This window comes from Lissotriton vulgaris, chromosome 2_1 (assembly GCF_964263255.1).
Source record: "Lissotriton vulgaris chromosome 2_1, aLisVul1.2, whole genome shotgun sequence".
In the NCBI taxonomy this organism is placed as follows: Eukaryota; Metazoa; Chordata; class Amphibia; order Caudata; family Salamandridae; genus Lissotriton; species Lissotriton vulgaris.
Genome location: NC_141687.1, coordinates 1,151,487,001 through 1,151,513,701, shown reverse-complemented (window position 1 = coordinate 1,151,513,701; position 26,701 = coordinate 1,151,487,001). Strand labels below are relative to the sequence as shown.

General features: G+C 44.6%; 1 protein-coding gene across 1 annotated transcript in view; it reads right to left on the bottom strand.

Annotated features, from left to right (window-relative positions):
- The window catches only part of HIVEP3 (HIVEP zinc finger 3), a 2,131,558-nt gene that overhangs the window by 5,781 nt on the left and 2,099,076 nt on the right, over window positions 1–26,701 (bottom strand). Inside the window, exon 15 of the mRNA XM_086956857.1 lies at window positions 3,207–4,249. Coding sequence (XP_086812983.1) covers window positions 3,207–4,249 — 1,043 coding nt within the window. The remainder of the gene's footprint in view (window positions 1–3,206; window positions 4,250–26,701) is intronic.

The following is a 26,701-nucleotide window of genomic DNA, read 5'->3' as shown; positions in this document are numbered from 1 at the left end:
TAAGTGACCCGGACTACTTACTGGCAACACGTTGTTTCACAGCGCTGTTCTGTCATACGACCACTATGTCTTGACGTGGTCAACATGCAGGGCACCACTGTTGTTGTGTCCCTCCATCTGCACCATGTTGGAAGGAAGGGCATGCTTATTTGTGCAACCAGTTTCACTGATTGTCAAGGAAAACATACACAATGTTCCTTAAGTTGGCACAGTGTATCCTAAGTTAGTATGTGATTGAAATAAGTCATTATGTTTTGTTCTTTAGCTGGAAAATGCTGTTAGCCACAATGGCCTTCAAAAACTAATATTCATGTTCGCTAATAAAATGTAAGAGTGACAACAAGGCATCAAGAAGATTATATGTATTCCAGCAATCACAATGAAAGATTCTCTTTGTCATTCAAACCAGGGAGCAAATGGGCAGGCCCTCCACAATAAAGCTTAATTTCTCACACAAGCTAGTTCCCTCCTATGAATATCACTATTCAATCCAATCATACGAGTGTTTAACCTGGAGTGTTTAACCTGAACATCTATCTCTGTTCCTTCTCCAGTAGGATAGGTTGTGAGTTATGACCGTGCGTCACAGATTCCAAAACACACCACTCCATCTCGTCCAGAGCATGGTTAAGCTCCAGGTAGTGCACGCTCATTTTTGAGGTAATCTTGCATCTAATTCCACTCCTGTTGATGCGTGTTTTTACTGCTCTCTTTATCATTCCCACATATCTTAAACTGCAGGGACATGTAATCAGATAGATGCAATATTTTGTCTTATGTTTATTTAAGCTCCACTTTTTTCTCTTTTATTGGTTTCGTCGATATACATTGCAGAGCCCACACAGGTAATGACCCGTCACAGGAGGTAATCCCCATGCGCCATGTAGTTTTGTCTTGGTCTAGTGTGGACCAGCATGTGTCTCAAATTCAAACCATGAATGGACAAAATTCAAAGATACACTATGGATGATATTCTATTGTTTATTGATGATCTTGATTGTGTTAGAACTAGGTGTGAAGGTGGTGACACTAATCAGTACTCTTGATGTTTCTGGAGCTCTTTATTCCAATAAAATCTATCTGTTGTCGTTGCTGGCCCTCTTAAGGGCCTTATTGTTGATATGAAATGGATACTTCCTGCTGCATAATTTTTCTATCAGAGCATCTGCTTGTTGATCATAAGCCAGTATGTCACTGGAGTTCAGCCAGATCCTCAAGAATTGTCCAAATGGCAAGTTATTTCTCAATGATCTGTGGTGATGGATGTAGAAACATAACAAACTGTTGCGGACTGTTGCATTTAAAAAAAAGTTTTTTGCCTGATACTGAAAAGATAGCTCCTGATCAGATATATTCTTAGAGAATCTGAGATATGGGTTGAGGCAATTAACCCATTCAACAAATGTTCCCAATGCTGCGTGCTCTCTACTCCACACTATCAAGATATTATCAATGAACCTGACCCACAGGTGGATGTTATTTCTGCACAGATTATTGTCAAAATTTGGATTTTTTCAAAATCGGACATTTACAGACAAGCCAGACTGGGAGCAAAAGTACTGCCCGTTAAAGTTCCTTGGATTTGCAGATATTTTCAATTTCAAATTGTAAAAAATTATTTTTCAGTGCTATAGATGCACATTCCATGAAGAAATATATTGGTGTCAGAGAGTTCCCCTCACTAGTTCTCATAACTTCCACAAGCACTTCTGAGGTAACATTCTGAGAAAGGTTGGTATATAATGCTTCAACATCCAGGGAAATCAGTAAATCAACATTACCCTTGAGATTGATGTCATTGATAAGATTCAGAACATCTTTTGTGTCTTACAAAAAAGCAGGAGTAGTTTTCCACTAGAGGTTGTAGGAAGTGAGCACAACATTTGGGCAGTTGCTCCATAGTATGGTGCGACCTGGGGGGGAGGCTTGGGGGTTTAAATACCTGTATGTATTTTGGGTCATGGGTAATTATGTATGATACTCTTGGGAGTTTATTAATGAGGAACTCAGCTTACCTATTTGTAATCCAACCCATTGTTTCTCCTTCATTCACAAGGGTTGCTACCTTATGTGACAGTTTTTCGGTGGGGTCTTCAGAAGTAACTGAATAGTATCTGGAGTTCGACAGTTGTCTCGAGCATTCTTTTCTATAGTCTGTGGTTGAGAGGATCACTATCGCTGTGCCCTTATCATCAGGTTTTATGGTAACCGAATCATAATTCAGCAGTGAATCAATAGCATTTCTCAATTCTCTAGAAAGATTCATGAATGTGCTCTTCATCGCTAAGTTCTTAATTTTTATTTAGTACTGCCTGTTCAAAAGTGATGTTCTCCTTAGGAACTATGTTACTAGCAGGTGTGAAGTTTTGAGCATGCTATTGCAATTTTTGGAGCATTACAGCTGTACATACAACTGAAATAGTCATGATGCACTATGAGCCTTTGATTTACAATTACAAAACTTCACCTGTGCAAAACGGAAGTGGTAAATATTAACACAAAAATGCTATTCAATCATTCAAAGAATCTATGTGAGTCTTTCTGGTCTTGTGTTTTTTAAACATTCAGAAGGCTAGAAGCAGTCTGACTACATACAAGCAGTACATTCAAACAAAGAATAACCCAAGATTTGAAGCTGCAGAAAACTCTGTAGCACTATGAGCTGTGATTTATGCATTCTATATTTGATATACTTGTATAAGGTAATATTTATGCCATACCAGCATTATTGATGAAGTCTAGTAAACATTGAGGGACAATGTCTAAAATATAGGTAAAAAATGCCCTGCACTGATAAATGCGTGATTTTGTATAACAGCAAGGCTTCAAAGCATATCCAATGCAATCAAAGAGATCTTCCTCCATCCAGGCTAATTCACTCCTGGTGTGCTACTCAATTCCCTGGAGAAAGTCACTGCTATCTCTGGTAAAATGCTATGTGAATACAAATCTTGGGGATCAGCAATTTCAAAAAAGCACAAATGGAGTTATAGTACCTGGGCACAGTGTACACACTCTGAGCTCCTTAACTACCTCAGAACAATGGAACATAAACATACCAGCGCAATTGCTTTGAGTTCATATGAGCAGTGTCATAGACTCAATTGAAAAAAATGCGCTGTAAATTTAACAAAATTCTCACTCACAAACATGTCTAGCTATGCAATCAGAACCATTCACATGAGAAATAATGTTCAGAAACTCACCAATATGAAATCGTGACTTTCAATGCTTTTGCCATGGGACATTTGAGGTAGAGCCAGTGAATGTGGCAATCCATGTTCTACTTTGAGGGAGCTTAGAGCTTTCACATCTGTTTTGCTACTGCTAGGCAAGTCATCTTTTGTTGGGGATGGATGCCTTGATGGTGAATCTGACTCACATGGCGATAGGATTTTCCTCAATGAGGAGAATCTAATAGAGGAGATCTCTCTGCTCATAGTCAAATGATGCACTGGTGATAAGTCTCTCTCTGGGGATAGGTATGTGCGGGATGATAGATCTGTCCTTGGTGACATATGCCTACTTGGTGACACACATCTCAATGGTGAGAGCTCCCTTCCGGGTGACAAACGTTGGCAAGGTGACATCCGCGTCCCTGGAGATGAGCACCTCAATGATGATATTTCTCCAGTTGGGGAAAAACGTTTAGGAGAAGTTTCAGTTTTGGTTAAAAAGTACCTTCTAGAGGAAGCTGGTCCTTTGCTGGAAGACCACCTTCTACGAGGAGATGTATCTTTTGAGGCGGACAGGTCCATTCCTAAAAACATCTGTGGTCTTATAACTAATTCTCTTTCAGCCGATGATAAATGCTCACTGGCTGTCAGAAATGGCCTATGAAAGCCCAATACTCTTTGGCCAGTAACTTCACTACTGCCTACTGACAAGTTTGCTTCAACCATGGAGGGTGCTGCTTTTTGGCCTCCAGATGTTGTCTGGCATGTAGAACCATCTTCTGACTTTGGGAGTGAGATTGACCCAGTATTTTCTTCTTGAGAAGATGGAAAGCCAGAAGAATGCAATTGCTGGAAAGCATGTTTAATGTTTACAGATTTCAAAGAAGGTTCATCTTGGCTCTCTTCATCATCGTCTTCATCATCATCATCGTCATCCTCATCATCCTCATCGTCATCTGCCTCGTCATCATCATCATCGTCATCAGAATCTTCCAAATCTGAAAACTGGTGCTCTGTAATAGCCTCGGTTCCTTCCTTCCCTTCTGAATCTTGAAACAATTCTTCACTGGTTCCTAAAAACACAAAAATCATTAATAGTTAGAACAAAGAAATGCAACTGTAACAATTAAAATATCTCCAAAAACGATACCTAGCATGGTGTTTTCTCAAAAAATATAAAGGTGTATTCTTATCATATTATTCTGAAATACATTTTTACATTTTACTGACCCTTGCTATGTACATTGTAATATGTTTGTGCTTAAGAGACCAACATTTACTCATACTAAAAACTTCTGCAGGTTATTCAGTCTTTAACTGTGCAAACTTCGGTATAAAACCTGTTCGAAGCTTTGCTGAATTTCGACCTTCCTAGAATACATTAAGTCCACTTGGAATGCTCTACCTGTTGAATAACCTAAACAATAACCTTCTCACCAGCACGTTGCCACAATCACTGGTAGTTACTCACCCACCTCCTTTAATGCAAATTATGAAAAATGTGTAAGGACAGCAGCTGGGACTTTAAGGAACCCGACAGTGGAAGAGTTTAAAGGAAAAAAGATGAGGTTAAGGTATGGAAGGGGAGATCAAAAAAGCCACTGATAGAGATTTCACAGCAGGGCACTCATTGCCATGCTGTATATGACCCAACTCTATCTCAGACATGTCCAAGATAATTTTAGTTAATAAAACAAAAACACAAAAACAAAGATAAGACTTAACTGGCAACAAAGAACACTTTCCCGTGGCTAGTTTGTGTCACCCTTTGTCAGGCGAAGCTTAGCATGATGGAAAGGCAATCAACCGTCTCAAGGATTCCCTCCTGAACATCTTGCTATACGTTAAAAGGGAGCTGGGAATTGTTTGAATTGCTAGAGATCAAATGAATACCAGGTCAAATCCAAAATCATCAAGAAAAAAAATCACGAAGAAGCTCGCTGAGTAATACAATAGTCTAGCCCTGTAATTTTTTTAACTGCATAGATTTTCTGTATTTTAGGAGTCTGGGAAAAAAACAGGACATTGACAAGGTAGCAATAGATAGATCAAACTATCCCTAGGGAAGGCAAATTTTGTTTTGTTAATAATTAGGGCATAGTTTGATGAATCTGCACACTACTTCCCAAAAACACTTCAGCCACTTTGGTTCCTACATAAAAGTTTTTTGCTGTTGTGTCAAGTGCGGGACCCAAGATAAAGAGGAGGGGGATGGAGTAAAAAAGTGTGAGTCCCATTTATAGTTTACACAGGAAAATGTGCTCCTCGGTAAAACAACTAAATGGCAAAGAATGCCCACTCTTAACTGGCAGACCAAAATTGGTCAATTCTCATATTCAGGTGTCTGCTGAAAGTAGAGCACATATTTTGTTAAAAGCTACTTTGTCTACTCCATTAATGCCCCTGGCATATTGGGCATTATTGTATTCAGGACCAGATGGCTGTTGTATGGAAATCAAGATTATGATGTTCTTAGCACAAGAAAAGAACATGCACATCAAGGGTATTGACAGCACATCTGTAACTTTTGGGAAGTGTGTAGAGAGCCAAAAGAATTGGCAATAGCTGCAGGATTGGGAAATTACATTACTGTTAGTTTTGACTTTATTGTTACTTTAAATGTTCACATTATAGTAACCTCATGGCAATGTCTACATAATGCTGTGGCAAATAGGAAGTCCTCCAGTGTACAATAAACTTTAACATATTGACCAAAAAACAGTATTCTGGAAGAACTAGACTGCAAATCAATCTGTTTTGGGATGTTCTATACTGAATCCTACAGAAGAACAACTTCAAAATTCAAAAGCATACACTGAATTCCAGGATGTGTTTAGTAAAAATGGTGCAAATTCGTTGCCCCCATACAAAGAGAATAATTGTTCTACAGAACTGCTTTCAGGTGTCACACGGTTATATATATCGCTGACAGTAAATAAAGACAAGCTTTCAAATAAATATATTGAAGAGAATTTAACCAAAGGTTTTAAGAGACATTGCATTTTGCCACAGTAGCACCTATATTCTTTGTCTTATGCGATCTGATGCCTTGTGTGGATAATGGAGAATTGAATGGTATTGTAGTAAAGAATCAATATCTATTACCACAGATTTTTGTACAGCTTAGTCAATCTGCACTGTTACTCTTTTCACCAAGTTAGATTGCAAGGAGAAAATATTTTAGTTGGGAACAAAGTAAGGGAATGGGCAGAAAACCACATTAGAACCCGCAATGGACATTTCACATATTTAGTCATACCATTTGGCATGTGTAAATATCCAGCATCTTTACGACACATGGAGAATGACATCCTTCGAGATTTATTGTCATTCCAAACAACACCACAATCTTCTCTAAGGATTTTAAATCCCACATAAGACGTGTGAAAAGTTAAAAGTACATTGAAAATCCATCCTTTGTATGAGAAATTAATGGAATGCTTAATCAAAGTCCAATCTAAGAATTTCATCTGTTTCATCATAACTGATAAAGGAATCAGTATAATACATACAAAGTCCCTGCAGTAGTGAAATGGCCCTGCCTACCTAAGATGAAAGACCTCTAGTGTTTCTTAAGTTTCCCCAAGTTTAATAGGTATCTGATAGAACTCTTCTCGGCAGCTTTGGCACCCACTGTACAAATGACCAAGAAAGGTACACCTACCAAATGGGGTCCAGCACAATGCAACACTTTTGAACATTTATAGAAAGCATGTAAAACGTCACCTTTCTTTAGAAACCCTGCTTATAACTTACTTTCCATTTAAGTTAGCCAAGCATGCTGACATTATTTTCTTTCTGGACAAGGTTTTCGCCCTCGGGCGTGGAGCCTGAGAACCAATTGTTCTGGTTTTATCACGTAGTGGGTGCTGGTGAGGAAATAGACATAACAAGTCAACAACGGGGCCACTGAGATGGTCGGATTAAGGTGCTGTGAAGTTCCCTTGCAATGTTGAGTAACGGTAGTGGTAGCCAGACTGGCCACCAACAAGCCTTGCAGCTGTAAAGTTAGTGTGAAGTTATTTCCCTGTACGGAGGTCCAGGGCAAAACGGTAGCCACCCAAAACTTGCTGGAGGTCAGAACTATGTTTTCCACAATGCACTGAACCATCTACTTTTAGGTAATACCTCGAAGGGCCCAATGGCCAGTGATTTTTTGGTTCCGGAAGCGTGCTTTTATCTGCAGATTGCAGGGGACTAGTGCCACTAGTCCAAGATAGCCTGGGGTTGCCTTTGGCTCTCAAAGGGGTCCCTTTGTCTGGGGAAGCCAGTTGTTGGCCCACGACGAGTCGCAGTCGTGCAGTTGCACAGTTGTTGCCACAGGTGCAGAGTATCTCCCCTTGGTTTTGAGCATACTCAGGCCTCCTTTGTTGCAATTCAAATTAGAACTGAGGTTCTGGTGGCAGGTATGCCCCTTAAATCCTAGGGTTAGGGGTGTGGGTGCAAGTAGCCAATGGGCTACTAGCCCCAGCGGATAATTCACACCTCAGGGGACCACATTTGGGGCTTTGTGCCATCTTTGCTACCCACAACATTCAATTCTGCCACTTTTAAAAATGGCAGAAACCTTCTTTGGCTGTACAGACCAGGTAGCCCACCCTGGGGGTGTGTCTAGCCTCCTGGGAGTATTCACCTCCTGACTACATAATTTCCTGCCTACCTGGGTGCAATCGTTCCCAGGGGCTGAGGGCAGCATTTTCCTTTTTTGAGAGGCAGCATTGATGCTTTTCAGAGGTGATGTAAGCTTTGAAACTCACCACCTTGATGTGTCACTTCACTAGCCAGCCTGTCAGGGAGGGAAGTGCCATCTCCTTCCCAGCCAGGCCTTTGTGTCTGACTCCTGAGAGTGTGCACACCTCCTGGCATTGGGTCATATTCCTGTCATGGTGGCAGCATCTGCAGGCTGTGAGCTAGGGCATAGGAAAGGATGGGGCAACCACGTGAGCAACCTCTACGGTACCCACTTGGGTGAATGTCACATCAAATATGAAATGGGAATCCTGCCAGGGGTGATCAAATTGTTTGATTCCACAATTGACATATTTCAGTTGGACCATAATGGAGCTGGCAACATTAGAGGTGCCTGGGTGCCAGCCCACGTTATCCTATGGCCCCCTAATCCCTTATAGTAGCACTTAATGGAAAGAGGTTACTATAGGGACATAAAAGCTAGACGTTATATGCCCCCCACTTTCAATATAATGCACCCTAACCCCTGGCCTCAGGAGGCCTACCTTGGGGGCGACTGGCATATATTAAAAATAGTGCTTTGACCTTGCCACACATGGTGAGTGCAAAGTTGTGCTTCAAGCAGTTTGCACTGGTTATGCAGTCTGCAATGGCAGCACTGCTGTCATCTGTTTACCTGAGTCACTCTGGAGGCACAAACAGTGTTTCGGGCCCTGGTGACCCTTTTAACTCTCATGCAATGGGTATCACTAGTGTCATTCACCAGGGGCTTACAAAGGCAATTGGAGTTCAACATACACATGTATCAAATTTAGAGAGAGAGCACTGGTGCCTGGTTAACAGGCTGCTGTGCACTATAAAAGTAGTAACCATCAGCGATGGTGCAAAAAGTGTGTGGGGTGACCATACAAATAGGACACTTTCCTACTTGACGCCTCCCCAAGAAGAAAGCCTATGAGAATCTAACCTAACCCCTGGTAGTTCTCATCCTCTAAGTGGGAAAACCCGGAAAGGCAATCTAGATTGGCATGGTCAGTCCCTGGTCTGTTATCCACTGCAAAGTCCATACCCTGTAAGGAAATGGACCACCTCAATAACTTATAGTTCTCTCCTCTCATCTGCATCAGCCATCTGAGAGGCCTGTGGGTGGTTTGAACCTTGAAGTGAGTCCCCAACAAGTATGGCCTCAGCTTCTTCATGGACTAAACCACAGCAAATGGCTTTTCTCTCAATGGCTCTCCCACGTTGCTCTCTACAGAGTAGTCACCTGCTGATGTAGGTTACTTATTGATCCTGGCCCTTCTCATTTGTTTGTGATAACACTGCCCCAAACCCATTTTCAGAAGCATCAGTTTGGACAATAAACTCCTTTCCATAGCTGGTGCCTTCATGACAGGTGCTGAACGAATAGCCTCTTTCAAGGTGTTAAAGGCCATTTGGCATCCTGTGGTCCTGATGGCCTTCTTAGGCTGATGTTTGGTGGTGAGCTCAGTGAGTGGGTTCACAATTGTACCATGCCCTTTCACAACCCTCCTATAGAACCCAGTCAAGCCAAAGAAAGCCCTCACTTCGGTCTGGGGAGACTCCCACTTCAGAATGAACAAGTTACTTACCTTTGGTAGCACCTTTTCTGGTTGAGAAAAGACCTAGCCGCAGATTCCTTATTTTAAAATCCTCCCCAGGCACCAGGTTGGTTCTGGAAATGTTTTCCAGCAGTACCCTTGCAAGTATTTAGAGGGCGTCAAGCGACTCCGCTGCAATGTCGTCTCTCGAATGTGACATCAAAAAAGTCCATATAAGCCCTCCCACAATGCGCTGACATCAGTATCTTTTGTGACTATTTCTACTGCAACAACATGGCCACTTAAAAAAAGCCATCTCAGAAAACAGTGCGCTAAAATGGGAAAAAAATCTTGTATCAACAAGTACAGATCAAAAGAACTGTAGTAGTATGCAAGAGGAGATCTTGGAGACAACAGGCCCTCAATTAGCAGAGTGGGGAGGATGGGTGGGTTGATCATGAATATGCAGCTAGATCTTGTCTCTACCAGATAAGGTATTACCAAAGGTAAGTAAAGTAACTTGTTCATCTGATAGAGACATCTGGCTGCAGATTCCTTACCTTAGAAAAGGACAACCAAGCAATACCATCCCAGGAGGAGGGGTTGCAAACGGACCTTACCAAAGATCACCAACAGGAGAAGCTGATCCGAAAAACAGAAAGGGACTAAACTAACCAAGCAAAAAATGATAGGGAAGCAAGATGCTCACCGAAAGGACTGATTCCCAAGAAGGACTATGGGAATCCCGTAGGGAGTAGAAAGTTATAAGACGAGGAGACACGGTATAGAACCAGTAAAAGAGGCAACTCCACAGAGAATGCAACCTAAAATCAGGGAATGCAAGGGGACCATGGACAATAATCCATAGAGTCCAGGTCCAAAACCAAATGGAAGGAGAAGACAAAGCGTGCTCATCCGCAGTAACACATATAGCAAATAAGAGCACCCACCGATCATCAAGGAAACTACCCTGAGAAGCAGATTACGAAAAAAGGGACCTCCAATGAAAGAACAATGGAGAAAGAGAGAGCAATGAATATTGAAGAGCATCGCTAGGAAAAAACCAAGAACGGTAAAGAAACCGCTTTTAAACTGAGAACCTCGAAGGTACAGAAAACACCCTCAGGATAATGTAATGCAGATGCTAACTGAAGAGAAGGTAGGAAACAACAAGTGCAACCAATAATGTTGAACCAGGACACCAAGAAAGATGGAGGAAAGATACAGCAACAGACTCCGTACAGAAGCCCAGAAGACAATATGTATAAACACATAAATACCTGAATTAAAAGACATCCACAAGAGATCCATTCAAGAGATAGGTACATACAGCAGATGCATCCAAGGATAAATGCATGTAAGGATAATTATGCATATAAAAAACATAGAAATCCCTGCAGACACATGTCATACAGGGCACAGCAAAAGTAAATCCACTTCTATGAAGGTAACCCACGTCCACCGCCAGTGAGCAAGAGGGCGAGAAGTGAAGGAAGGAAGGATTCTCAAAGAACAGAGGTAACAAAGGAAGGACAGAGACAATACATCCTACGGTCGTAAAAGAAGAGATTACAACAATACCTGAGGTGTGGATAGAAAGACAAGGCTGGGAAACAGCAACATAATACCACATAAGAGTAGGAATTGGAAGGGAGAGACCACTAAAGGAGAACTTGAACCATCCAATAACCAACACCATTGACCAAGGAAGGATGCCAGCAGGCGGTAGCAGGAGAAGCAAAGAATAACAGCACTTGGAAAGTCCATCATGAAGGAAAAGAAGAAGAAGACCGCCAAGGTGAAATGAAGGGCTGGCGGAAACTACGGGCAACATTTAGATGAATATGACAATCACACAATGTCCAACCTTTAGAAGCAGGAGAAACAGGTAAGAAACCTGATCAACTTCATAGAAATGTGAGAAAAATTAGGATATGCCACAAGAAAAAGTAATGAAATAACCGTACCAAAGCAGGAGGGTGAAATGTAACCTCACCCATAGAAATAGGAACGCCACAAAGGCAAGTAGGGAGGGAGGAAAGATGCAGGAAAGAAAGGGAAACACAGTCCCTTGTAAAATAAGGATACCATGCAAGGATCCAAACAATCAAGGAGGCCAGAATCCCAGGTGAAAAGGACCGAAAAGAACAGCAGAGACAACAGCTGTCCAACTGGTGTGAAGGCAGATATGCATGTAATAGGCACAAGAATACAATATGCTGGAGACAAACAGTCTCAGGAGCACGATATGGCTGGAGTTGTGGAATACAGGCCTGAACCAATAGGAATACAACACGAGAAACCCATGCATTCCAGAGTAAAAGAAAGCAAAGAGAAGGGCCACACCAAAAAGGGTTGAAGATGGAAATGAAAGTTTATCAGGCTAAAGAGGTTGCCTGCCTGCAGCACCAGCATAGCCAATATGGACATGAAGGCAGAGAGGTGAAGTCCATATAAGGGGCACCGAGTGCGTAAGTAGCTCACAAAAATGCCTCCAAGGCATACAAAATAAAGACCCCGAAAAGGGGGAACAAGGCTATAGTGCAACTGCACAACATAAACAGAATACCTGCCACAGAGTAAGTACTCAGCTAGGAAACTTCAAGTGGCAAAAGAAGCCGAAGAACAGACTCCCAAGAGACCGCAAAGTAAGATAAGTTGAAGATGTTTGGAAAAGAAACCTGTGACCAACAGCATGAATGACACAAAAAGTACCTGCAGAAAGCAGGAACACCACACCAGATGAATCCCTGGAGGGGAGAGAAGTACTCCGTCCTATGAAGGCAGAAGAAATTTCAAGCAAGGGGAAACATCTGTCACCAACAACCTTAGTACAACAACAGAGTTAAGACTCCGTACCACCATACCAATCCCTGAACCGACATAAAGCTGAGTCAGCGTGCACACCAAAAAGGGTGGTGCCATCAAAAGGTATGTCAATCAAAGCAGTTTGCACAACCTCTGAAAACCTGCAAGTACGCAAGCATGTGTGTAGATGTAGAGCAATGGACGAGGCCATAGCCGACCAACAGAATCAATAGTATCCATACCACAGCGGATGCTAAGTGTGCCAGCTTGTTGCCCATTTTGTACCAGGGGAACAAGAGCATTCAGGGCTTCCTCCAGAAGGGAGGGCAAGAGGCACTCCACAGAGTTTCACAAGGTGTGGGAGAAGCTGGTGAGCACATACGTGTTCAGAGAGCACAAAGCAGCGCTAGAAGAAGAGAAAATGTACCTACCACAAGCGTCATATTTCCTTGCCTCACTTTCCAGAGAGACAGGGGTAAGAAAATCAATATTTTGCAGAGCTAAAGCAGCTTGAACAACAAAGTTTTAGTAAAGGGATGTCTAATTGGACAGGAGGGATCCTCCAGAGGGGGTGATGCCTGTTAGAAATAGAGCTATCAACAGGGAGCCTTGTTTCAGCTTTAGTCCAAACACTCAACAGAATATCGAAAAGACAGTCACTATGAACATAAGTTACTTACCTGTAAACTGTGGTTCTCCAGTATTGGTGTCTTTCATAGATTCACATGCTTGAATATTCCCCGTCGTCGAAGTGGGAGTCCCAGGGTACATAAAATAGCAGTAATATATGCATGTATATATGAGAAATATTATAAATAAAATATACATACATATAATGCAATAAAAATGTAAACTTAAAAAAGTACCATAGAACAGAATAGGCCCATTGAAAAACCCAAGGGAGAATTCACTTTAGTAACTTATAGGAGCCATTATGTGTTGGTCCACATTCCAGCCAATCAGGCTGTAGCCTCCTCTAGAACCTTCTCCTCAGAAGCCCAAGTCCTCAGATTTTCGTAGCACAAGTAAGTATAAATGCCTGAGGAGAAGAGAGCCTCTGAGGGGAGGATGGGAGGGTCGCATGTGAATCTATGAAAGACACCAATACTGGAGAACCACAGTTTACAGGTAAGTAACTTATGTTCTTCTCCAGTATTAGGGGTGTCTTTCATAGATTCACATGCTTGAATAAGAATAGAAAGCAGTAAAACATACATTAGTCATAAAGGAAGATACAAATTAAGTTTAGGCATAACTTATCACTTAATAAGCAATAAAAGACCAAAACATGACAATACCTTTATGACTGGAGGCGGGTAGCAACAGAGGCTCACCTTTATCGGAAAAGATTCCGCAGCACCGCTTGACCCACTGCCGCCTCCGCGGCATCTGTTGATTGCAGGCAGTAGTGCTTCGTGAAAGTATGGCTGCTGGACCAAGTAGCAGCTCTGCAGATTTGTCTTAGAGGTACCCCTGCAAAGAGGACAGCAGAAGTTGACACAGCTCTCGTGGAATGAGCTCGAGCAGGAGCAGGAAGGGGCTTGCCAGCCCGTTGATGACAATAGGATATGGCAGACGATATCCATCTGGTGATAGTCTGTTTAGTTACGGGTTGTCCTTTGCATACTGGGCCATATGCAACAAACAATTGATCAGACTTCCTGAAGGCAGCTGTGCGTTGAATGTAAAATTTAAGACAGCGTTTCACATCCAGAGTGTGTAAGGAGCGCTCCGCTGCAGATTGAGGTGCAGGGAAGAAAGTCTTAAGAACAATAGGTTCATTGAGATGAAAGTCACTGGGAACCTTAGGAATAAAACTGGGATTTGTTCTCAAGGTAACAGCTTCGTTGGAAAATTGCAAAAACGGTGGCTGTATAGTAAAGGCTTGAATGTCGCTGACGCGTCTAGAAGAGGTCAGAGCAAGCAACAGAGCCACTTTCCAAGTGAGGAACTTCAGATTGGAAGAATGGATGGGCTCGAATGGAGGCAAAAGCAGCTGAGACAAAACTAGGTTGAGTCGCCATGAAGGTGGGGGCCGACGGATTGGAGGGAACATCCTAAAAAGGCCCTTGAAGAACTGTCTTATGATCCTGGAAGAGTACAAAGATGTTATGCCATCATGACGGAAACGAGAGATAGCAGCCAGAAAAACCTTAAGGGTGGAGTGAGATAGTCCTGATTTTGCTAGCGACAAAAAGAATGGCAAAATTTGTTCTGGCTGAGCACGCATGGGATTTAGTGATCTAGTGGAACACCAAGCGCAGAAACGCTTCCACTTCAGCTGGTAAGTTTTGACAGTAGATTGTGCTCGAGCATTTGCTAGCACTGTCCTACAATCTTTGTCGATATTCATGTGTGCAAATTCATTGTACTCAGGTTCCAAGCATGAAGTTGAAGGTAAGCTGGATCCGGATGGCATATTTGACCTTGATGCATTGTGAGAAGATGTGGCAGAGGATGCAACCGTATCGGTTGTGTCAGAGAGAATAGGAGGAGATCTGAGAACCAAGGACGTCTCGGCCATTTGGGTGCGATCAGGATTATCCGACATGGTTGGAATCTCATTCTGTGTAACAGACGAGGAATGAGCGGCAGAGGAGGGAATGCATAACTGAAGGCGTTCGACCAATTTATTGAAAAGGCATTCCCACTCGACTCCTTGTGTGGATGCCGGCTCGCAAACCTTCGACATTTCCTGTTGAGAACAGTTGCAAAGAGATCCAACTGCGGTCGGCCCCACTGTCGGAAGATGTAATCCAACGTTGGTTGGTGGAGTTCCCATTCGTGGTTGTCCGAGAGGGCTCTGCTGAGCGCGTCCGCCAGCACATTGGCCACACCTGGGACATGGACAGCTTGAAGATGTATTTGATGTTGGAGAGCCCAGTCCCATATTTCCTGTGCCAGCTGTGATAGCACGAGAGATCTTGTGCCGCCCTGTTTGTTGATGTAGTGCATGCTGGTGGTATTGTCTGTCTTCACCAGCAATGTCTGTCCCTGCACTACTCTTTGAAAGGACTTCAAGGCCAAGAAAATCGCCAGTAGTTCTAAGCGATTTATGTGCCAAGTGCGCTGAGACGCCGTCCACTTGCCTCTCACGGACATTCCGTCGAGATGAGCACCCCAACCTTCTAGGGAGGCGTCTGTCGTCAGTGTCAGTGTTGGTTGTTCGTCCTTGAATGAACGACCTGTTGCTATGTTTGGAGGATGATCCCACCACTCCAAAGCTCTTTGTATGCGGGGCGTTAGATGGATCTTGTCTTCGAACGACCCTGATACCTGCTTCCACTGGCTGTCGAGTTCTTCTTGAAGGACTCTCATGTGCAGTCTGCAGTTGGGAATCAGTTGAATGCACGAGGAAGCCATGCCGAGGAATGATTTGTACATTCGGACAGAAACGTACTGCCTTGACTGTAGGAACTGAACTTTCTGTAACATTCGGCTCTGACGTTCCTGTGAAACGAACACTTGCCCTAGCCGAGAATCGAGTGAGGCTCCTAGAAAATCTCGTTGTTGAGAAGGGCGAAAGTGTGACTTTAGGCAATTGATGGAGAAACCTAACGTTTCAAACAGGGATATGCAGACTTGTGTGTGTTCTTGTGTTAGTTGGAAAGTCCTGGCTTTTATGAGGCAGTCGTCCAGATACGGATAAAACTGGATGCTCTGTAAGCGCAGGTAAGCGGCCACCGGGGCTAGGATCTTGGTAAATACCCTCGGTGCCGATCGAAGGCCGAATGGAAGGACCTTGAACTGGTAATGAAATTGGTCGACTGTAAAACGAAGGTATTTCCTGTGCCTGGTGTGAATAGGCACATGGAAATATGCATCTTGAAGGTCTATTGTCGAAAAGAACTCTCCTGGAATGAGGAAATTCAAGATTTGAAGCAGGGTTAGCATCTGAAAAGTCTTTGATGCGATGAACTTGTTTAGAGCCCTCAGATCCAAGATGGGGCGCCACTCTCCTGATTTTTTCTTTACTAGAAAGAAACGGGAGTAGAACCCCTTGCCGCGTTGACATTGCGGTACCAATTCTATGGCTCCTTTTCTGATCAGAAGCTGCACCTGGGCCAACAGTTCCTTGAAATGGGGAGGAGGTGGGCCCGAAGGCGGGCGAGCGGGGGGAAATTTCGTAAATTCCAGGGTGTGTCCTTTTGAAACTACGTCCAAGACCCATTGGTCGTTGGTGATGTTCGACCAATTGCAGAAGAATTTCGAGATTCGACCTCCAAGATGCACAATCCTCTCACTGTTTTTTGCTGGTGTTCGCACCACCTCTGTAGTTGGACTTCCGCTGGTAAGGTCTGGAGGTGGATGAACGATTTTGGGACTGATAGGATCCTCTTTGTCTGTTGTCGTAAGTGTATCCTCGATATTGGCCCGTGCCTCGAAAAGTAGAGGTTCCTCCCCCTCTACCTCGTGCCCCACGAAATGGCCTCTTTCTATATTGAAGAGTTGTTAAGGACTTCGCTGTGTCCGTGTCCTTTTTGATGAGTTCCAAAGCATCATCAACGTGCTTACCGAACAGAGACTCGCCATCGTAGGGCAAATCAAGCACTCTGGATTGAACTTCCGGACGGAAGGTTGTTGACTTCAGCCAGCCTTGGCGACGCAAAACTGCAGCACCCGCCAGTTGTCGGAAGCCAGTAGAGGCTATATCGACGGCACAGTCGATTATTTCCGTTGAAATCTTTTCTCCCTCGAGAATGATGGCCTGTGCTTCATCCCGGATGGAGTCGGGCATTTGGGGGAGTAGACCAGCGATCTCAGACCACATTTGACGGTCGTATCGACCCAGAATGGCTAAGGCGTTGGAAGCTCTTACCGTTGTCGCTGCCATTGTGGTAAATTTCTTACCAATTGAGTCCAATTTACGGCCATCCTGATCCGGCGGGGATGTCAGGGGTATGGCTGGATTCCGAGATCTTTTTTGTGCCGCCTGAGTGATCACTGAGTCTGCTTTAGGCTGTGAAACTAAGCAGGCCGGAGAAGTAGGCGGCGCTTTATATTTTTTGTCCAGTCTAGGCAGAACGGCTGGAATGGAGTTAGGACGTTCCATTAACTTTAGACCCTCTTCCCATATGTGGTCAATGATAGGGATGGTATGAGTTTGGCGTTGAGGTAAGTCTTTAAAGTCATACAAAAAACATTCCGCTTGTTGCGTTTCCAACGTTAAGTGGAACCTCTTTGCTGCACGAACCATAAGGCTGTGGAAACTCGCGATATCCACTGGTGGCGAAGTTCTTGGTGATGTTGGTGGAGTAGAGGGTGTCTGTGCCCTATAATTGTCCCAATCCTGCATTTCCTCATCATCAGTGTCATTATCTCCAGTGTTTTGTGGAGTTTGACCCTCATTATCTGTATCAGGAGCAGCACCTAAAGGAGACGTAGGTGCAACAGTCGCTTGAGCTCGAGGCCTAGGTGCTGGAGACTGTGGTTGAGGCACTGGAGACGGAGGGTGTGGAGCTGGAGGCTGGGACCGCTGCACTTGGGGTGCTGGGGAAGGCGGCAGCGATGGTGGAAATCTACGATTGTAGTCATCCAGCATATGTTGCAGGTTTTTCACCATAGACATAGGAATCTGTGTAAAGCGTTCGTAATTTGGTTGTTGTGAGCTATCTAATGGAAAAAGGACATTCCCATCTTCGACGGTATTATCCGCATCCTCATCCTCATCACTGTAGTCCTGACACTTTATGTGTAATTCCGATGGACTGGTAGCTGGTTGATAAAGTTGATCCACTTCTGAATCATTTCCAGATTCCTCTGCTCCAGATTGAAACAATTTCTCCGGAGGTTGAGATCCACTCCTAATAGGACTTAACTGTATAAGTGGTACAGACTTGAGGGACGAAGTAGAAACCACCTTGAAGGTGGTAGTAGATTGTAGAGGTTGTTGTGTCGTCAACGAGCCCGTCGACGAGAGTTGTATAGCTTTAACACCCTCTAGTTGTTTTTTCGTTGGCGCCGCTGCATCCGGCGTAGGAATTTTTGACTTGGTAGACGATGATTTTTTGGTCGTCGGCGAGGCCGTCGACGAGGAGGTCGTCGGCGGAGCAGCCGTCGACGGTGGGTTCATCGTCTGCGTCGATGGTATCGTCGACGGGATTGTCGTCGACGAGGATCCGGTCGTCGACGATGATGCCTTGGTCTTCGTCGATGGAAGAGCCGTCGACGGTGGGTGCGTCGACGATGGTTTCTTCGTCGACGGTTTGATTGACGAGATCATAATAATGGATGAGATTGGTCTCACCTCCTGGCTGCTCGTCGACGAGATGATCATCGTCATGGCAGAACTAGTCGACATGGAAGAAGTAGTCGTCGACGTTGAAATTGCCAAAACGGACTTCGTAGACGCTGAAGACGTCGACGAGCCCGTCGACGAGCCAATGCCCGTTTTAGATACGGAGGGCATGGTCTTGGGTCGAGACGCCAGAGAACCAGGTCCCGTAGGCGCGCCCTGAAGCAAGTCCTGTGAGGAGACATCCTTGGAAGATCCCAACTTTTTACTCTTCTTAAGAAAAGGAGAGGGGACTTCAGTCTCAGACCCACGCTTCTGAGAGGTTTTCGAAAAACCAGATGGCATACTCTCAACATCGGAAACGATATTATCAGATGATTTCAACTTCTGTAGCCACAGAAGGAGACGAGCCTCTCTGTCCCTCAAAGTTTTAGGAGGAAATTTGCGACAGAGTCTGCAGGTAGAGACAACATGGTCCGGATAAAGACAGTAAATACACTTACTGTGTGGATCCTCATGAAAAAGTTGAAGTTTCCCACAGGATGGACAAGCCTTGAACAGAGTTTTCTTTGAAGAAGACATTTTGAAGAGAAATATGAAGAAACTTGAAAGAAACTGAGCAGAGCTCAGGGAGACTCCCTTCACACGACGTGCGGTAGAAAATCTGAGGACTTGGGCTTCTGAGGAGAAGGTTCTAGAGGAGGCTACAGCCTGATTGGCTGGAATGTGGACCAACACATAATGACTCCTATAAGTTACTAAAGTGAATTCTCCCTTGGGTTTTTCAATGGGCCTATTCTGTTCTATGGTACTTTTTTAAGTTTACATTTTTATTGCATTATATGTATGTATATTTTATTTATAATATTTCTCATATATACATGCATATATTACTGCTATTTTATGTACCGTGGGACTCCCACTTCGACGACGGGGAATATTCAAGCATGTGAATCTATGAAAGACACCCCTAATACTGGAGAATAGGAAGTACAGGCTCAAAATTAAAGCAGGCAGAGAGTAGAACACCAATCAAAGGGTCTGTTGACAATTCCAATGAGGAAAGGTGTAAATACAGGACAACCAAAATTCCACTGAGCATATCTGCCAGCGCAGAACTTGCCCCCATAACCAAACCAGGAGGATGCTGGTAAAGATTCTAAACCACTAGCATCACCCAAGTCAAGTAACCAGATAGATTGTATAGGGAATGGTACTGTGTCCGGAATTGGAGGGGGACGCACCACACAGTCTGCAGTACATCCATAGCCATGGTGTTCAGAAGGAAACACCAGAGGGGAAAATACGGGATGGTTGGCTCCATCGGCGCCGCATCCAACACCATGACCGAAGTCGGTCGAAGTTGAGAAGGCGACGCCTCGACGACAGAAGAATAATAATGGGCGTCGACGGCACCAGTAAGGAAACCAGCAGACAAGAGCTCAACGCCGACATTGGAGTCGGCAGACCCAGAAGCAGGAGCCGAAGGTGAGAGCCATGATGGTCTGTGCACCATTGCCACTTAGGTGGCAGATACAAGAGGTGAACCTGAAGCCAAAGGAGTACCTGCTGGTGGAGTAAAAGGCATAACCTCATGCACTTCCATGGGGACCGATTGCGCTCCAGAGGGAGGTGACGACCCAGGAACAGAAAGAAGAGATTCCGAATATTGTCTCATCTGGGTCAAAGATGCCCCAGCCACAGGATAGGTGGGGAGACGAGGGGAGGACTCATGTCTTGACACTTCAACAGAAGGGTGGGGATCGGCAGTGAGCGACAAAGGCAGGCGGCACTGCGAGTTTGACTGCCGCTGCCAAGGCTTAACTCTGGATGTAGAAGATGAATAAAGCCAACAGGAACGGCTCTTCGAACAGACAAGTGGTTGGTTCCTAGAACGCATAGTGGACTGAGGAAGATGAGAAGACTTCGAAGACTGTGACATCTGTGCCGCTAGGAGCTTCATGCGACGTTCCCTGCGTGTGTTTGGTCGGAGCTGTTGACAAGAGTCGCACTTGACGAAGTTGTGGTGCTCACCCAGACACCACATGAAAACCGAGTGAGGATCTGCAGAGGACATTTGTCACCCACAGGACTCACAGGGCTTGAAACCCGAGGACATTGAAGAAGTGGAAAAAAGGCACACTGCTCCATTGATAAAAAATAATCAAGTAGGCCGAAAATGGCCAGAGCAACTGCAGTGCAAATCCGCTTGTTAGTGCAGGGAAGCAGGAATTGACTTCGGCGCATCGGGGAGGGCTTATATGGACTACGTTGACGTAACATTCAAGAGACGGTGTTGTTGCGGTGTCGCTTGACATGCAGAGGTACTGCTGGAACCTAGAGAGGATTCTAGGACCCAGGGAACTCTTTAACATTGTGAAAAAAGACAAACCACGTCTGACCGCCTCTTGCTTTAATCGCCACTAATGAACGATGTGAAGAAATTGCTAGCTTTTTCTCTGACATAGTCGCCAAAATTGAGGAATCCTTCTTACAAGTCTCCTCTTTTCCCACCGTCCTTACCTCCCTCTCTGACCCACATCCCCTCACGGCAGCTCCTCCTCAGGTTCCCATTGCTGACCAAATGACCCCTAAAACTACTAAAAGCTATCCTAATCACTCAAAACAGAAAAACAACGCCAACTGTTCTGACTTCAAACCTTTGACTGAAGAGCAAGTCTTCAATATAATCAGGAATCTAAAGCCATGGGTCCATACCAAGGACCCCCTTCCATCCACAATGGTTAAAAACCTCAATCACATCATAGCCCCGTTTTTGACTCTAATCATCAACACATCACTCACCATGGGCTGTGTACCGATCTCTCTTCAAAGAGGACAAATCACACCCATTACCAAAAATGCCAGGGCTGACTCAAACAATCTCAACAACCTCAGATCCTTTTTCAAACCTCCTGTTCCTAGCCAAGACGTTGGAGAAATATGTCCTACAGCAACTTAGTCATCATATACGTAAATTCACCCTTCTGGACACCTTTCAATTTGGGTTCAGAAAAGGCTTCAGCACTGAAACGGCAATGCTCAATATATCTGTTGACATTCATAGTTTAATACAGTTAAGTTCCTGGAGGACATAGAGGAAAAAAACAGTGCCACTCCTATTTGCTAATAATAGGGGATTTTAATACTACCCTTGAGCCCCTGGCCACCGTGGATGTTGGTTTAGCTGAAGAGGAGGTCGAGAAGTGTGATTTGCCACGTTTTGAATTGTCACCCATAAAAAAATGGACAGAGGCTGCCCTACAGCTAAAGTCATTATTAATTGGAACTGTGGCTTAGAGTAATCAATGGTAGGTCCAAATCCGATAGGGAAGGGGCCAATACATATGACAAAGTGATTCACTCAAGTCGCATAGATTACATCATATTAGACTTGGGAATATGGCCATTTCTTAGGGGTATGTGTATCAAGGACAGGTTGGAGAGTGACCATAATCCCCTCTGCCCCTACATGGAACATTTTGTTGTTATAAAGATGGCTAGTCTCCACATCCTGGTTTCCACAAGAGACATACAATCTTCCAATGATATGCACTGCATAAAGTGGACCCAGATAGTTGATTCCCCTGATATTTTGCCCGTTATCAAGGAGGACTTATCATCCTGTTCAGCCGAGTTGCCTTTTATGGTGCCTTGTGGTGAGGATCAACGGATAGTTACTGATTTTCTTAACAAGCTGTTTTGGAAAATTCTATCATACTTTTTTATCCCTGTAACTGCAATGAGTAGATGTGCCCCATGCTTCAAAAAAGTTGGTTTAATAAAGAGTGCAGATGTATGCGCTCCTTAATGGTTAAGGCTATAAAAGATGAGGGCACACAGCGGTTCCACTCAGCAAGGAAGTTTTACAAATTAACACAGGCTCTGGCTGAAAGAGAGTGGGATGAGGGGAGATGGCAGGGTCTTAAAGCTACTTGCATTGATAAAGAATCAATAAGATTCTGGTCCCTAGTTAAATGGAGTAATGCGGATCTAGCACCCGCCTTCACCCCTTCAAACTTACATTGCTCCAGATGTCTTGGTCGACCACTTCTTCCATCTATACTCTGATGGCTCCCCCATCCCCCCAAAGGTTGTGCGTGAAGAGCCAAGTAACCCAATAACATCTTGTCTCCCTGTCTCCTATGGGGATCTATTCAACTGAGCAGACGTGTCCAATGCTTTAGATGCAGTCACAAGAGGCAGAGCACCAGGATCCGATGGCATCCCCAACTGATTTATTTCTGCAGGACAGACAGAATAGGCCCAGGTATATTTAAACCTTGGCTAACGCCATTGCCTGCAGTACCCCTATTCGAGATTTCTGGAAGGGCGGTAAAGTAATTCCTTTAGATCTAGAGTTTTGATAAAAAATGTATGTTTGTGGACTCAGATGGCAGTGCAGGGCTCAGAATATCAGTGGGGTTGGGATCCGGCAGGAGGTAAAGGTGCCCCACTGCAGTACAGAAAGTGACACAGTAAAGTAGTATGTGGTCTGGTAGAAGTGAATGGGGACGTGACAGAATGTGAATTGCAGGAATTGCGACAAGCGGGGTGTGTAATGTGTTGTTGGGAGTGACACACTGCAGAAGGATGGCCATTGGCATGCTGGCACTTGAAGAGAGGGGACTGAGAGCATGAAGGGGAGTGGTCGCACAGATTTGAGATGTTTGGGTATTCATGTATGCACCAATACTACGCCATTCAGGCCTGCTGGAGTGGATTAAGTGTAAAAGTGAACAAAATTCACATTAAAAACCAACGGAGGCACAGAGGTCACAGTGAAAAAACATATTTTTCACATCCCTTGCATGAGCAACGCTGTAACAGTAGAAAAGAACGTTTTCCGTACAAAAGGGATTGTAAGTTCTTGCTTGGTTCTCTTCCTCAGGCACATTTTCTAAAGAGCGAAGCTGCTTTTTCAAAATCGTCTTTAGAGGTCTCCTCTTCCGCCTGCCCGCACAGGAAAATGTTCCCGATGAAAATTAGAAGGATGACATCGAGAAGCTTTGTGGCTGGAGCCCTCCCTGAGTTAGAAATACTTTCCTACCCTTGTGGAGCTGACTAAGAGCAATACCTGTTTTTCCGCCTTTTTATGTCTCTGCTCTAGCCGGTGCGCATGCGCTGTTTCAAACGGCGACAAGCTGTATCTACATCGGGCAGACATATTAGGAGCGATGTTGTTCTAATTAGCATGAAGGCCCGATTATAATATTTTTAAAATCTTGTGCCCGGCTGCAACCACCACTTGCCACCGAATAGCGGCTGCGTGATCAGCACCCATTCCCCCTTCATTTTCTGGCATTCCCTCGATCTGTCGTGACAGACTTTCTACGCCTGCATTAAGAGGGGCTGCAAATGGGTCAGTCAGTCGTACGCCTGTGGTATTATTTTTAAAATCTTGTGCCTGGCTGCAACCACAGATTGCCTGCTGCATAATCAGTACACATTTCCCCTTCTTTTTCTGGCGTTCCCAGATCCTTTGTGAGCAGCAGGGCTTATTTTGAGCCCTCGTTTTCGGTGCTTGGCACCAGCACTTAATTGCTGGAACGTGCACTTGTGACAGCTGCCACATAGTGGCACCTTTTGTGCAATTTAAAGACGAGCAGAAAAAAATCAGTTGTTTTTTACACAATATACATTAAAAACAAAGAATACTTGCTACCCAAGTTATTCTTAAAGCTGTGACAGCCTCAAACAATCAGAATTGACACACTTGTATCAGTGTGATGGTTAGTAGTCCTGTTACTACAGTGGCAATGTGTGATGCAAACTGTGGTAGCCTCCTGAGGGTAGGCTCCTCCGCTAAGGTGGAGGAGCGTTGCCCCACTACTTTCAAAGCAGTGAAAAAATACAAAAAATATTTGTGGTAGCTGCGGGGCAGGGATAGGGCGGGCGGGATGGGCTGGGGTTACGGGAGGAGGAGGGGTGGGCACACTAAGTTTGCATGAGTGTTTGGCCGGCCATCTTGGACCAAGCGTTGTGATTGTCTTAGGGGAGGGAGCCTGTGTGTGCTTTCATTTCCTGCTTCTGTTCTGTGACATTGGCAGGGAAGCAGAGGAGAAACATAGCAGGCCGAAGATGCAAGTGTTTTTTCTTTTTATTTTTATGGTTTGTTTTTTCCACCTGTCCTTTACTGCCCTACCACCCCCGTTCCCTGCCAGACGCCACTGCGTCCTGATGAGGTCCCCAGCACTTATATATTAACAAATTAAGCCCTGGTGAGCAGACTTCCTACGACTGCATTACACGTGGGCTGCAATGCCAGTGGTATTATTTTTTTAAATCTTGTGCATGGCTGCAAAAATCGCTCGGTTTCTGTGTGGGAACAGTCGAGCCCGAACTGCCGCTTGCCACCGAACAGCTGCTGCATAATCAGCACACATTCCCCTTCATTTTCTGGCATTCCCTGATCCGTTGTGACAGACTTTCTCCGACTGCAATACACATGGGGCTGCAAAAGAGTCAGTCGGAAAACCGTGGGAGTATTTTTAAAATTGTGGGACTTGCTGCAACCACCCCTTGCCATCAAACAGCTGCTGCATAATCACCACACATTTGCCATCCATTTTCTGGCATTCCCTGATCCTTTGTGACCAGACTACCTCAGACTTCCTCCGACTGCATTACACGCTGGGCCTCAAAGCCCGTGGTATTATTTTTAAAATCTTGTGCCTGGCTGCAACAACCTCTTGCCACTGAACAACTGCTAGATAATAAGCACACATTTCCCATTCATTTTCTGGCATTCCCCAATCCGCTGGGGGGGGGCAGACTTCCTCCGACTGCATTACATGCAGGGCTGCAAATGGGTCAGTCAGACGCCCGTAGCAGGCAGACAAACAAGGTTTGTTTTTAGAGTGCATCGTCCCAACCCCACTGGCTGGCAGAGGTAGCTGTATGTTAAATATGTTCCCCATAAGGTGGCCTGCCTCTGTTTTTTTTTTTACTTCTGGTTATATTTTTGAGTGCTTTCGATTGATCAACTGTGGCTGCCAGTCCGATACTGCTTTCCGCAAATTATGAATGCAAGTATTGGTCTTCCAGCGTGATGTGATGCACGACGTCATGTGTTCAAGCATGTTATGTACTAGGGCTATAATGGATTTCCCTTATTTCACTCAAGAAAGACAAACCAGAGTTTAAATTGAAGTTACTGCAGAAAATGCAACACAGCACAAATGCTTTGGTATTGCAAATGAGTTTAAAAGTAGGTATACATGGGAAGAAAGTTGCATTGAGGATTTGCTATTGGAAAATGGTGGAATGTGAATAAATGATTTTACAAAGTGATGCATACGTACCGATACTGGGGGGCAGCTCATTCTGAAAAAATATTTTGTGTGCGTCGTGCTCCTTCGGTGTGATATATAGGAACACAGTCTACTATGTACCTTGTGCACTCTAATGTGCACACCTTAAGATAAAACAAGTTCACACCACAATATGTTGATTGGTAGCGCTATTTATTATTGCATGAGATAATTCTCGATACCGTATCATTGACAGGACCGAGATGGGCGTCAGAGCGCCTCCTTTCCTATGCGGTGCAGTGACTGATTCAAAGCGGTATGCATTTGTCACTGCCTCCTGTGGTTTGTGTGGCTCAAACCAAATGCCTCACTGTAGTGTTTAGTATCTCGTGGAGCAGGGCCGGACTGGCTGTAACAGGCACCAGGCATTTCCCCAGTGGGCCACCAGGGTAGGGTCTGGGTTTGGACCTCTGGGGGGCATTTTTGTTACTCGGGCCGGTTTTGCAGCTTAGCTTTAATATAGGCCCCCTGTAACAAAAGCAGCTGCAGTGTTTTCCACGCGAACCCCCATTCTCTACCCCCCAAGGCGCCGGTCCGACTCAATTGCCAGGGCCAGTTTGCGTTCCCAGTCCGGCCCTGTCGTGGAGGCATCCTTGCACTGTCCACAGCGCGTGGATGTCTCCGATCTCGTGAGTGCAAGGCATTGTTCAAATGCAGTTCCACGATCGGGCTCCGAACGATGCGTGCCAGGATCCTCTTAACGTTAGTCAGTTGACAGAGATCCTGGTGCGCAGAGGAAGCGCCCGTCATGGGTGCTGACTGCTGTACTTTATTCAATAAATCTTCAGGTTACCAACTTCCTCGCTTCCTGCTTCTTCTCTCACTTCACTCACCCTTCAACAATCAACCTTCATTTATGAGCTTCAGTGCTCAAGCTCTATTGCACTTTGATGGTTCAAATGTAACATTTGCATTGCT